A 15,155-nucleotide genomic window follows, 5' to 3' on the forward strand; every position below is an offset into this window, starting at 1 on the left:
TGTACACTCAGTGTTCACCCGGGGACTGAGATACCCCATGGTATCTCTCACTGACCATCCAGTGTCCCCACCATCTACACTCAGTGTTCACCCATGGACTGAGATACCCCATGGTATCTCTCACTGACCATCCAGTGTCCCCACCCTCTACACTCAGTGTTCACCCAGGGACTGAGATACCCCATGGTATCTCTCACTGACCATCCAGTGTCCCCACCATCTACACTCAGTGTTCACCCAGGGACTGAGCTACCCCATGGTATCTCTCTCTGACCATCCAGTGTCCCCACCCTCTACACTCAGTGTTCACCCGGGGACTGAGGTACCCCGTGGTATCTCCCACTGACCATCCAGTGTCCCCACCCTCTACACTCAGTGTTCACCCGGGGACTGAGATACCCCATGGTATCTCTCACTGACCATCAAGTGTCCCCACCCTCTACACTCAGTGTTCACCCAGGGACTGAGATACCCCATGGTATCTCCCACTGACCATTGAGTGTCCCTGACCATCTCCACTCAGTGTTCACCCAGGGACTGAGATACCCATGGTATCTCCCACTGACCATCGAGTGTCCCCACCCTCTACACTCAGTGTTCACCTGGGGACTGAGATACCCCATGGTATCTCTCACTGACCATCGAATGTCCCCACCCTGTACACTCAGTGTTCACCCGGGGACTGAGATACCCCATGGTATCTCCCACTGACCATCCAGTGTCCCCACCCTCTACACTCAGTGTTCACCCAGGGACTGAGATACCCCATGGTATCTCCCACTGACCATTGAGTGTCCCTGACCATCTGCACTCAGTGTTCACCCAAGGACTGAGATACCGCATGGTATCGCCCACTGACCATCCAGTGTCCTCACCATCTACACTCATTGTTCACCCAGGGACTGAGATACCCCATGGTATCCCCCACTGACCATCGAATGTCCCCACCCTCTACACTCAGTGTTCACCCGGGGACTGAGATACCCCATGGTATCCCCCACTGACCATCGAGTGACCCCACCCTCTACACTCAGTGTTCACCCAGGGACTGAGATACCCCATGGTATCGCCCACTGACCATCCAGTGTCCCCACCCTCTACACTCAGTGTTCACCCAGGGACTGAGATACCCCATGGTATCCCCCACTGACCATCCAATGTCCCCACCCTCTACACTCAGTGTTCATCAGGGACTGAGATACCCCATGATATCTCCCACTGACCATAGAATGTCCCCACCCTCTACACTCAGTGTTCACCCAGGGACTGAGATACCCCATGGTATCGCCCACTGACCATCCAGTGTCCTCACCCTCTACACAAAGTGTTCACCCAGGGATTGAGATACCCCATGGTATCTCCCAATGACCATCCAGTGTCCTCACCCTCTACACTCAGTGTTCACCCAGGGCCTGAGATACCCCATGGTATCTCTCACTGATCATCCAGTGTCCCCACCCTCTACACTCAGTGTTCACCCAGGGACTGAGATACCCCATGGTATCTTTCACTGACCATCCAGTGTCCCCACCCTTTACACTCAGTGTGCACCCATGGACTGAGATACCCCATGGTATCCACCACTGACCATCCAGTGTCCTCACCATCGACACTCAGTGTTCACCCGGGGACTGAGATACCCCATGGTATCCCCCACTGACCATCGAATGTCCCCACCCTCTACACTCAGTGTTCACCCAGGGACTGAGATACCCCATGGTATCCCCCACTGACCATCCAGTGTCCCCACCCTCTACACTCAGTGTTCACCCAGGGACTGAGATACCCCATGATATCTCCCACTGACCATCGAATGTCCCCACCCTCTACACTCAGTGTTCACCCAGGGACTGAGATACCCCATGGTATCTCCCACTGACCATCCAGTGTCCCCACCCTCTACACTCAGTGTTCACCCAGGGACTGAGATACCCCATGATATCTCCCACTGACCATAGAATTTCCCCACCCTCTACACTCAGTGTTCAACCAGGGACTGAGATACCCCATGGTATCTCTCACTGACCATCCAGTGTCCCCACCCTCTACACTCAGTGTTCACCCGGGGACTGAGATACCCCATGGTATCTCCCACTGACCATCCAGTGTCCCCACCCTATACACTCAGTGTTCACACAGGGACTGAGATACCCCATGGTATCTCTCACTGACCATCCAGTGTCCCCACCCTCTACACTCAGTGTTCACCCAGGGACTGAGATACCCCATGGTATCTGCCACTGACCATTGAGTGTCCCTGACCATCTGCACTCAGTGTTCACCCAAGGACTGAGATACCGCATGGTATCGCCCACTGACCATCCAGTGTCCTCACCATCTACACTCAGTGTTCTACCAGGGACTTAGATACCCCATGGTATCTCCCACTGACCATCCAATGTCCCCACCCTCTACACTCAATGTTCACCCGGGGACTGAGATAACCCATGGTATTTCTCACTGACCATCGAGTGTCCCCACCATCTACACTCAGTGTTCGCCCGGGGACTGAGATACCCCATGGTATCCCCCACTGACCATCGAATGTCCCCACCCTCTACACTCAGTGTTCACCCGTGGACTGAGATACCCCATGGTATCCCCCACTGACCATCGAGTGACCCCACCCACTACACTCAGTGTTCACCCAGGGACTGAGATACCCCATGGTATCGCCCACTGACCATCCAGTGTCCCCACCCTCTACACTCAGTGTTCACCCAGGGACTGAGATACCCCATGGTATCCCCCACTGACCATCCAATGTCCCCACCCTCTACACTCAGTGTTCACCCAGGGACTGAGATACCCCATGATATCTCCCACTGACCATAGAATGTCCCCACCCTCTACACTCAGTGTTCACCCAGGGACTGAGATACCCCACGGTATCGCCCACTGACCATCCAGTGTCCTCACCCTCTACACTCAGTGTTCACCCAGGGATTGAGATACCCCATGGTATCTCCCACTGACCATCCAGTGTCCTCACCCTCTACACTCAGTGTTCACCCAGGGACTGAGATACCCCATGGTATCTCTCACTGATCATCCAGTGTCCCCACCCTCTACACTCAGTGTTCACCCAGGGACTGAGATACCCCATGGTATCGCCCACTGACCATCGAGTGTCCCCACCCTCTACACTCAGTGTTCACCCAGGGACTGAGATACCCCATGGTATCGCCCACTGACCATTGAGTGTCCCCACCCTCTACACTCAGTGTTAACCCAGGGACTGAGATACCCCATGGAATCTCTCACTGATCATGCGGTGTCCCCACCCTCTACACTCAGTGTTCACCCAGGGACTGAGATACCCCATGGTATCTCTCACTGACCATCCAGTGTCCCCACCATCTACACTCAGTGTTCACCTGGGGACTGAGATACCCCATGGTATCTCTCACTGACCATCCAGTGTCCCCACCCTCTACACTCAGTGTTCACCCAGGGACTGAGATACCCATGGTATCTCCCACTGGCCATCGAGTGTCCCCACCCTCTACACTCAGTGTTCACCTGGGTACTGAGATACCCCATGGTATCTCTCACTGACCATCGAATATCCCCACCCTCTACACTCAGTGTTCACCCAGGGACTGAGATACCCCATGGTATCTCTCACTGACCATCAAGTGTCCCCACCCTCTACACTCAGTGTTCACCCAGGGACTGAGATACCCCATGGTATCTCCCACTGACCATTGAGTGTCCCTGACCATCTCCACTCAGTGTTCACCCAAGGACTGAGATACCCCATGGTATCGCCCACTGACCATCCAGTGTCCTCACCATCTACACTCAGTGTTCACCCAGGGACTGAGATACCCCATGGTATCTCTCACTGACCATCGAATGTCCCCACCATCTACACACAGTGTTCACCTAGGGACTGAGATACCCCATGGTATCTCTCACTGACCATCCAGTGTCTCTGACCATCTACACTCAGTGTTCACTCGGGGACTGAGATACCCATGGTATCTCCCACTGACCATCCAGTGTCTCTGACCATCTACACTCAGTGTTCACTCGGGGACTGAGATACCCATGGTATCCCCCACTGACCATCCAGTGTGTCTGACCGTCTACACTCAGTGTTCACCTGGGGACTGAGATACCCCATGGTATCTCTCACTGACCATCCAGTGTCCCCACCCTCTACACTCAGTGTTCACCCAGGGACTGAGATACCCCATGGTATCTCTCACTGATCATCCAGTGTCCTCACCCTCTACACTCAGTGTTCACCCAGGGACTGAGATACCCCATGGTATCTCCCACTGACCATTGAGTGTCCCCACCATCTACACTCAGTGTTCACCCAAGGACTGAGACATCCCATGGTATCCCCCACTGACCATCCAGTGTCTCTGACCATCTACACTCAGTGTTCACCCGGGGACTGAGATACCCATGAGGTCTGTCTGTGAGCAGTGAGTTGGAGGGGAGGCTGAGCTGGGAGACAGATGGAAACCTGGTTTAGAGAAGGAGGAAAGGATCCAGGTTTGATTTGGGGGATTTACGACTAGGGCGGAGAGTGAGCCTGAGGTTATTGGTGCTTCAGGGGTACACGCCGCTGTGTAACATTAACTGTGCTTTATATTAACATTAAATATCTTTCTGTCACTCAGTCGCAGACTCCGCACTCACTGACCCGTGTGTAAATCACACAGTCCTGGACTAGTCCTGGAGGAGCACGGATTGTAATGGGACTGAGTGCATCGGAACCCTTCAGTGTGATGGGGATCTTGTCCAAGGATGGTACAGATTTAAAAGGTAACGTGAGGGGAAAATGACAGATAATTAGTCAATAAGCCAGAAGTAAATGTAGAAAAGAGAGCAGAGTGTGGGATTAGGAAGCGGTTGTGTAGAGAGAGCGGGATCATCAGTCAGAGCAATGGGGCAGGGTGTGAGTGGATACAGGGAAAGGGGAATGGCTTCTATCAGTTGATCATTGAATCAGTTCAGGGGCTGACTCTGATTGTTGTTTCAGTTCTGGCGGATGGAAGATTCCGGAGACTGTGGTCTCAGACACTCACTGCTCTACATGGGCCCCAGGCTGGTTAAACGGTACTGTCAGACTTTATAATCTCAGATTTACATTCACTGACCAGCACTGTTCACCTCGGTTACATTCTTCAATATTTATAATCCTCATTTCTGGAGCTCATCCCACCGTGGGCCAGGGAGAAGCGACGAGGACAGTTTGTTTTAACTGGGCTGGAAATCGCTGCTTCAAGACCTGGGAGATAAAGATCAAAAACTGCACCAGTTACTACGTTTACCAGTTGAAGCCGACAAGCACCGGTTGCGATGCTTATTGCACAGGTACATTGCGGAATGTGAATGGCCCAGAAGAGTGACTCTGGGATGTCCCGTGTCATCCCCCCACCCGCCCCCCCACAGTTACACGCGGCGGACCTCCCCTGGTTGTAAGGGACACCACGGACAAAGGACCTGAAACACAAAGTGGTCTTTTCACCAAAGCTCCAGGGAGCTGAATCAGACACTGCTCTCTGTGTGTGTCGGACACTGTTCCCTGTGGTGTCCACTGATGGTGATAGACCCCCAGTGTAGCCCTGGGTACCCCACCCTCCCTCTCCAGGCGTTACAGGTCACGGGGAGTGGGATTGGGGTATTTGGGGTTATCGAAAGACTGGTGTCTGGCAATCTCGGGGTTCTAGTACCAGTCTTATGACCTGATCTGGTGTTCTCCACTCTGCATGCTTTCAAGTCTCTCTTCCTTTATTACAGACCCAGGGACATCTCCAACTCAGGGGCCCGAGGAACAATCGACTCGTGAAACCACTGACCATCCATCCACTATCCCAGCGGGGCCTACACCCTCAGGTATCTGCCTTGTGGGGTCCATTCTACACAAACTGCTCACCCGGTGTGACTGCTGAAATCCTCAGTCCCAGAGATTCATCCATCTGTAACTGAGGGGAGTGGCCTGCAGTGACTGAGGGGCGAGGGATTGTAATATGGGCAATGGCAGACATTTAGAGACCGCATGGATGAAATACAACAATTGTACATCCCTGTCTGGCGTAAAAATAAAAAAGGGAAGGTGGCTCAACCGTGGCTATCAAGGGAAATCAGGGATAGTATTAAAGCCAAGGAAGTGGCATACAAATTGGCCAGAAATAGCAGCGAACCCGGGGACTGGGAGAAATTTAGAACTCAGCAGAGGAGGACAAAGGGTTTGATTAGGGCAGGGAAAATAGAGTACGAGAGGAAGCTTGCAGGGAACATTAAAATGGACTGCAAAAGCTTCTATAGATATGTAAAGAGAAAAAGGTTAGTAAAGACAAACGTAGGTCCCCTGCAATCAGAATCAGGGGAAGTCATAACGGGGAACAAAGAAATGGCAGACCAATTGAACAAGTACTTTGGTTCAGTATTCACTAAGGAGGACACAAACAACCTTCCGGATATAAAAGGGGTCGGAGGGTCTAGTAAGGAGGAGGAACTGAGGGAAATCCTTATTAGTCGGGAAATTGTGTTGGGGAAATTGATGGGATTGAAGGCCGATAAATCCCCAGGGCCTGATGGACTGCATCCCAGAGTACTTAAGGAGGTGGCCTTGGAAATAGCGGATGCATTGACAGTCATTTCCCAACATTCCATAGACTCTGGATCAGTTCCTATCGAGTGGAGGGTAGCCAATGTAACCCCACTTTTGAAAAAAGGAGGGAGAGAGAAAACAGGGAATTATAGACCGGTCAGCCTGACATCGGTAGTGGGTAAAATGATGGAATCAATTATTAAGGATGTCATAGCAGCGCATTTGGAAAGAGGCGACATGATAGGTCCAAGTCAGCATGGATTTATGAAAGGGAAATCATGCTTGACAAATCTTCTGGAATTTTTTGAGGATGTTTCCAGTAGAGTGGATAAGGGAGAACCAGTTGATGTGGTATATTTGGACTTTCAGAAGGCTTTCGACAAGGTCCCACACAAGAGATTAATGTGCAAAGTTAGAGCACATGGGATTGGGGGTAGTGTGCTGACGTGGATTGAGAACTGGTTGTCAGACAGGAAGCAAAGAGTAGGAGTAAATGGGTACTTTTCAGAATGGCAGGCAGTGACTAGTGGGGTACCGCAAGGTTCTGTGCTGGGGCCCCAGCTGTTTACCTTGTACATTAATGATTTAGATGAGGGGATTAAATGTAGTATCTCCAAATTTGTGGATGACACTAAGTTGGGTGGCAGTGTGAGCTGCGAGGAGGATGCTATGAGGCTGCAGAGTGAATTGGATAGGTTAGGTGAATGGGAAAATGCATGGCAGATGAAGTATAATGTGGATAAATGTGAGGTTATCCACTTTGGTGGCAAAAACAGAGAGACAGACTATTATCTGAATGGTGCCAGATTAGGAAAAGGGGAGGTGCAACGAGACCTTGGTATCATGGTACATCAGTCATTGAAGGTTGGCATGCAGGTACAGCAGGCGGTTAAGAAAGTAAATGGCATGTTCGCCTTCATAGTGAGGGGATTTGAGTACAAGGGCAGGGAGGCCTTACTACAGTTGTACAGGGCCTTGGTGAGGCCACACCTGGAGTATTGTGTACAGTTTTGGTCTCCTAACTTGAGGAAGGACATTCTTGCAATTGAGGGAGTGCAGCGAAGGTTCACCAGACTGATTCCCGGGATGGCGGGACTGACATATCAAGAAAGACTAGATGAACTGGGCTTGTATTCACTGGAGTTCAGAAGAATGAGAGGGGATCTCATAGAAACGTTTAAAATTCTGACGGGTTTAGACAGGTTAGATGCACGGAGAATGTTCCCAATGTTGGGGAATTCCAGAACCAGGGGTCACAGTCTAAGGATAAGGGGTAAGCCATTTAAGACCGAGATGAGGAGAAACTTCTTCACCCAGAGAGTGGTGAACCTGTGGAATTCTCTACCACAGAAAGTTGTTGAGGCCAATTCACTAAATATATTCAAAAAGGAGTTTGATGTAGTTCTTACTACTAGGGGGATCAAGGGGTATGGCGAGAAAGCAGGAATGGAGTACTGAAGTTGCATGTTCAGCCATGAACTCATTGAATGGCGGTGCAGGCTAGAAGGGCCGAATGGCCTACACCTGCACCTATTTTCTATGTTTCTATGTTTTGATATTCTGGGTTATATAAAGACTGGTATCTGACATTCTCCAGATCTAGCATCAGCCTGATGGCCTGTTCTGTCATTCACCACTCTCCCATGTCTCTCTTCCTTTATTACAGACCCAGAGACATCCCCAACTCAGGGACCTGAGGATCAATTGACTCTTCAATCCACTGACCATCCATCCACTATCCCAGCGGGGTCTACAACCTCAGGTATCTGCCTTGTGGGGTCCATTCTACACAGACTGCTCACCCGGTGTAACTGCTGAAATCCTCAATCCCAGAGATTCATCCATCTGTTACTTAGGGGAGTGGCTTGCAGTGACTGAGGGGCGAGGGATTATAATATTTGGGTTATATAAAGACTGGTATCTGACATTCTTCGCATCTAGCATCAGCCTGATGAACTGTTCGTGTTCTCCACTCTGCACTCGCCCATGTCTCTCTTCCTTTATTACAGATACAGAGACATCCCCAACTCAGGGACCCGAGGAACAATCGACTCGTGAAACCACTGACCATCCATCCACTACCCCACAGGGGTCAACAACCTCAGGTATCTGCCTTGTGGGGTCCATTCTAAATGTTCCTTTCTCCCAGAAATATTCAGTCCCTCAGATTAATTCTGGTCTCTTACTGAGGGGAGTGGGATGCAATGACTGAGGGGAGTGGGATGAGGAGACTGAGGGGAGTGGGATGAGGAGACTGAGGGGAGTGGGATGCAGTGACTGAATGGAGTGGGATGAGGAGAGTGAGGGGAGTGGGATGCAGTGACTGAGGGGAGTGGGATGCAGTGACTGAGGAGTGGGATGAGGAGAGTGAGGGGAGTGGGATGCAGTGACTGAGGGGAGTGGGATGAGGAGAGTGAGGGGAGTGGGATGAGGAGACTGAGGGGAGTGGGATGCAGTGACTGAGGGGAGTGGGATGAGGAGAGTGAGGGGAGCGGGGTGCAGTGACTGAGGGGAGTGGGATGGGATGATTAATGGTTATATAAAGATTAACGTCCTTCAGGGAAGGAAATCTGTCGTCCTTACCGGCCTGGCCTGTATATGGCTCCAGACCCACAGCAACGTGTTGGAGACTTAACTGCCCCCTGAAATAGCCCAGCAAACCACTCAGTCATATGCAGGAAGGCGGCTCACCACGACCTTCTCCAGGGCGATTAAGGATGGGCAATAAATGTCGGCCTTGCCAGTGACGCCCACATCCCAGGACCCAATTTAAAAATGCAGTGACTGAGGGGAGTGGGTTTGGATGATTGTGAGTTATATGAAGACTGGTATCTGACATTTGGCTTCGGTATCTGCCTTCTGGGCTCCATTCTACACAGACTGTTCATCCTAATAACTGCTGAAATCATCAGTCTCCCTTTCTCTCATATATATATATATATATATCTGTCTCTCTCTCTCTCTCTGTATCTGTCTCTCTCTCTCTTACTCCTGTGTTCCCTCTCTCTCTCTTTCTCTCTGTGTCCCTGTCTCCCATCTTTCAGGAGGGTGGGAACATTGCAGGTTCTCAACAATTCAGGGAAATTAAATCCCTCCCTCTGTCTTCATCAGGCGCAAATATATCGGCCCGAGTGCCCCAAAGCAGGCGTGTCATCAGTCTGTGCACGCAGAGCCATCACCGTCAGTCACTGGCTTTGCCCGGTCGGTGCTGTCACAACACAAGTTGCTGTCTCTTGTATTCGCTGTGTAAAATCATTGGGGCAAACACGGGACTATATAATATGCTGCTTCACTAATCTTCTCTCTCTGTCCCTCTGTCTGTCTCTCTCTTTCTCTGTGTCCCTGTCTCTATAACTATGTCTCTTTCTCTCTGTGTCCCTGCCTGTAGCTCTCTCTGTCCCTCTCTCTGTCCCTCTCTCTGTCTGTCTCTCTTTCTGTCTCTCTTTCTCTGTGTCACTATCTCTATAATCATGCTTTCTCTCTGCCTCTCGCGGACTCCCTGTAATTACCAACACATTCCCGGAACCTTTGAAAATACTGACATATTCCCAGGGACCCCTTGTAAATTATGACACATTCCTGGGACCCCCTGTAAATACGGACAGACTACTGGGGACCCCCTGTAAATACTGACACACTCCCAGGGACCCCCTGTAAATAGTGACACACTCCTGGGGACTCCCTGTAAGTACTGACACACTCCCGGGGACCCCCTGTAAATACTGACACACTCCCGGGGACCCCCTGTAAGTACTGACACACTCCCGGGGACCCCCTGTAAATACTGACATACTCCCGGGGACCCCCTGTAAATACTGACACACTCCTGGGGACCCCCTGTAAATACTGACACACTCCCGGGGACCCCCTGTAAATACTGACACACTCCTGGGGACCCCCTGTAAATACTGACACACTCCTGGGGACCCCCTATAAATACTGACACACTCCCGGGGACCTCCTGTAATTACTGGCACATAACTATGGACCCTCTGTAAATATTGGCACAGTCCCGGGGACCTCCGTGTAAATACTGACAAAATCCAGGAATCCCTGTAAATACCAACATACTCCCCGGGGACACCCTGTAAATACTGACACACTCACGGGAACTCCCTGTAAACACTGACACACTCCCGAGGACCCCCTATAAATACTGACACACTCCCGGGGACTCCCTGTAAATACTGACACACTCCCTGGGACCCTGCTGTAAATACTGACACATTCCTGGGGGCCCCCTGTAAATACTGACACCCTCTCCCAGGGACTCCCTGTAAACACTGACACACTCCCGAGGACCCCCTATAAATACTGACACACTCCCCGGGGACCCCCTGTAAATACTGACACACTCCCGGGACCTCCCTGTAAACACTGACACACTCCCGAGGACCCTCTGTAAATACTGACACATTCCCGGGGACCCCCTGTAAATACTGACACACTCCCGGGACCTCCCTGTAAACACTGACACACTCCCGAGGACCCTCTGTAAATACTGACACACTCCCGAGGACCCCCTATAAATACTGACACACTCCCGGGGACCCCCTGTAAATACTGACACACTCCCGGGGACCCCCTGTAAATACTGACACACTCCCGGGGACCCCCTGTAAATACTGACACACTCCCGGGGGCCTCCTGTAAATACTGACACACTCCCGGGGACTCTCTGTAAACACTGACACACTCCCGGGGACCCCCTGTAAATACTGACACACTCCCGGGGACTCTCTGTAAACACTGACACACTCCCGGGGACCCCCTGTAAATACTGACACCCTCTCCCAGGGACTCCCTGTAAATACTGACACACTCCTGAGGACCCCCTGTAAACACTGACACACTACTGGATGTTGTAAGGCTGTCTTGCTCTTTTCGCTTCGTTGCTTTAAATGTCCAATTACACACACACTCAGTTGTAGTAAAGGCAGGATTGGGTCTTTTATTTAGACATTCATACTAAACAAACCCAGTATGGAAGTTACTGACATACTTTACAAAGGCAGCTCTCTAGCTTGCTCGTTCTGTGGCTGCTTGTGACACACCTTCCAAGATTCCAGTGTGTGAACAGTCCGTGTGTGTGTGTGTGTGTGTGTGTGACAAAAGCCAGTTCCATACCTAAAAAGCCTTTGAACCCTTATTTGTTTGCACAGTACATTTACACAATTAACATGCAGACAATGTGGAATCAAAAATGGCATTGTCCTGAAATCACGGCGTACTGCTTTCTGAATCGTTTAACATACAGACAATGTAATCAAATGATTATTCGCATAGTAACAAAGTACATCATCATCGTAGGCAGTCCCTCGAGTCGAGAATGACTTGCTTCCACGTCAAAAAGTTCACAGGTGTTTCAATAATGGACCTAAAATTCCAGGTCCGACTAAATCCTGAAGGATGGAAGATGCCTGTGTGTGGATTGTTTAACGTGGGGTGACCGTTGCACACCAGCCACCACACGGGTTTGACAGAGCGAGGTCTTGGCCTAGTGGCAAGGATCAACCAAGACGACTGGAGACCAGCTCTGCTGCACGGACCTAGTGCGCACATGTCGCAGTGTGGGCTGGGCCCATGCTGCCTCTGGGCCCTCTCCTCCCCTGGGCCCCGACCTCATGCCTCTCCTGGGCTCCGATCACGTCCTCTACAGTCTCTCACCGCTCCTTCGCCCCGACCTCGCCGCTCCTGCTGTACCTGCCCACGCTCCAATCACCGACCTGGACCTTAGTGACGTCCCTTTTCACTGCCGTCGCTCTCCTGCTCCAGCACGTGCTGCTCCCTGGAGTGGTATACTGCTAGGCTGCTCCCCCTGCTCCGATGGTGCTCGCAGGCCGGGGGCGCTCAGACTGCTGGGCCAGGCCGCCACACTGCTCCCCCTGCTCCCCGGCCTGCTCCAATGGTGCTCGCAGGCCGGGGGCGCACAGACTGCTGGGCCACACTGCCCCCCCTGCTCACTGGCCTGCTACGATGGTGCTCGCAGGCCGGGGGCACACAGACTGCTGGGCCAGGCCGCCACACTGCTCCCCCTGCTCCCCCTGCCCCGATGGTGTTCGCAGGCCGGGGAGCACAGACTGCTGGGCCAGGCTGCCACACTGCCCCCCCTGCTCCCCCTGCTCCGATGGTGCTCGCAGGCCGGGGGCACACAGACTGCTGGGCCAGGCTGCCACACTGCCCCCCCTGCTCCCCCTGCTCCAGTGGTGCTCGCAGGCCGGGGAGCACAGACTGCTGGGCCAGGCTGCCACACTGCCCCCCCTGCTCCCCCTGCTCCAGTGGTGCTCGCAGGCCGGGGAGCACAGACTGCTGGGCCAGGCTGCCACACTGCTCCTTGTGCTCCCCGGCCTGCTCCAGTGGTGCTCGCAGGCCGGGGGCGCACAGACTGCTGGGCCAGGCCGCCACACTGCTCCCCCTGCTCCCCCTGCTCCAGTGGTGCTCGCAGGCCGGGGGCGCACAGACTCAACAAGGTACATTCAAATACAGACAATGTCATGAATTACTATACACAACTCACATGATCAGCGGAGGAGTTTCTTTGATTCTATGCATAGATTATTATTCACATAATAACAAGTTACACTCAAATACTCAACATTTCATTGGCTAATAGGCATCATATCGTCTAGCAGCCTCTTTCGATCCAAGTATCCTGTTTTTAATCCAAACTTCAGTCTTCCACTTTTAACCCTTTGATTTCTCCAGACTGCGCCGAAGCAAAGAGTTTCAGAAATGTCGGCTTGCCCTCCCTCACTGCCCCACTTCTTCTCTTTGCCTCTCTGCAGGTCCTATCTGGGTAACATTTTCCAAAGTTGTGCGAATGTTCTTACTTTCCGCAGTGTGATGGTTAATGTCCACAATTGCTTGATTCAAACTCTGTAGCTGTTGAAATCCTGTCTCCATTTCTGCATTTCCTTCTTCCGAATAGCAGCACGATTAGGGTCAAAGTAGGATTGCTGCAGACTCGGATTCTCAGGATACCATTTTAAAGTCCGGTGGTCTGTGATCACCATATCCATTTTCACTTAAAAGTCAACTTTCAATTTTTGATGTTTCCGACTGAATTCCGTGCTGTTTCCATTCAGAAATGTAAACTCCCAATCGGTGTCTTCGACCAAGTCTGTTGCCCTCGGCAAGGTTTTTCACAATTTTCTCTGCTTTATGGGAGAAGTGTAACAACATAGAGTAAAGGATGACAGAAATGCTGAATAGTCAGTCGAGAGACCCAGTCCTTCTCTCAGTTCACCCTTCGGAACTGCTGTAACTTCCTCTCTCAACATTTGCAACGCTCCAACTTCTATTTCACATCCTTTAAGATCATGTTTATAACTCCCATGTTTGAGCGTTTCACTGAACATCTCATCAGTTCTGAGACAGCCCATTCCTGCAGAAACTTTAAATGTTTCTGAACAAGCTTCTCCCACTGCTTCCATCTCTGACTGTTCAGTAACTGCTCCTCGTGTATCTGGGGTGTTGGGGAACTGTCTCTGAAGGGGGGAATCCCCTTCCTCCAGGAGCCCCTTCATTGGTCCAGCAGACCCTGTGTCCATTACCCACTGCCCGTCCACACAAGCCTCGATAAGGGTATGGCCACCCCTATCCTGAAGTAAGGGTCGGAAAGAAACGATGTGTGTGGTTGAGGCGCGGCATCCCGATCGCAATTCCCCCTCACCTGCAGAATCTACCCCCGACCTCAGCAACTGAACCCAGGTATCATTCCTGTCTGTGACTCCAGCTTCTCGTTCCTCATTCTTCAACTTTTCTTTTAACTTTTCTAATTCTTTAGTCAGTCTATCTCTGTCCTCTATCAACTGACGGGTCTGGATCTAGGCACCACCTGGTCCTGCTCCTTTTACGCGACTCCTCGCGGGATTCATCCACTCCGGCCCTTCTGCCTTCCATCGCTGTAACCCCGGTCTCACTTCCATGACTGAGATTCCTGCATCTCTCTGACACAAGCTTTCTACCCTCACCAACCATTTATCAAAACCATCGTCCCCGCCCCAGGCAACTACTTCCAGAACTACTGAAGGGGTTAGGAGAGTCAAAATGGTCTCGATGTGTATCATCCCCGTAATGACTGATATCAATCCAATTACTTCCCAAACTTTTACATAACTGGAATATATGTTCCCCCGCTTCCCTGGGTCCTTCACCTGGTAATAATGCAAGCCGCTTTATTAACTGTGGCCCTGAGTGAGCACCAAAGATTGCAGCTATGATTTGACCAAGCAGAGCCCTGGAAGTTGTTTCAAAACCTACGACCTTTTCCTGGTGATTCCTTAAAGCTAGCAGAATCGTGTGATCCCTCTGTTTCTCTGATATGTTCCTTGACTGCCACCATCCCAGAATATTACACCACCATTGGGCAAACTTATTAAGATCCTGAACTGGTGCAGATCCCACATCACCAAGGATAGCTCTCATGTCCTGTAACTTTATCTCTCCTCACTCATACTAGGAATTCCCAAAACCACTTAAGAACATAAGAACATAAGAAATAGGAACAGGAGTAGGCCATACGGCCCCTTGAGCCTGCTCCGCTATTTAATACGATCATGGCTGATCTGATCATGGACCC

The 15,155-nt window shown here is 51.4% G+C and overlaps 1 protein-coding gene across 7 annotated transcripts in view; it reads left to right on the forward strand.

The window, feature by feature from the left end:
• LOC139255787 (swi5-dependent recombination DNA repair protein 1 homolog) overlaps positions 1-15,155 on the forward strand; it is a 235,408-nt gene that overhangs the window by 121,847 nt on the left and 98,406 nt on the right. For 4 of the 7 annotated variants that reach the window (XM_070873991.1, XM_070873992.1, XM_070873989.1 and 1 more), the window contains exons 3-6: positions 4,638-4,782; positions 5,761-5,856; positions 8,241-8,336; positions 8,584-8,679. In XM_070873991.1, the coding sequence (XP_070730092.1) occupies positions 4,713-4,782; positions 5,761-5,856; positions 8,241-8,336; positions 8,584-8,679 (358 nt within the window). In that variant the 5' untranslated portion in view covers positions 4,638-4,712. The remainder of the gene's footprint in view (positions 1-4,637; positions 4,783-5,760; positions 5,857-8,240; positions 8,337-8,583; positions 8,680-15,155) is intronic. The other 3 variants (XM_070873995.1, XM_070873994.1, XM_070873993.1) reach the window with 1 other exon arrangement.

Source organism: Pristiophorus japonicus, unplaced genomic scaffold (genome assembly GCF_044704955.1).
Source record: "Pristiophorus japonicus isolate sPriJap1 unplaced genomic scaffold, sPriJap1.hap1 HAP1_SCAFFOLD_633, whole genome shotgun sequence".
Classification (NCBI taxonomy): domain Eukaryota; kingdom Metazoa; phylum Chordata; class Chondrichthyes; family Pristiophoridae; genus Pristiophorus; species Pristiophorus japonicus.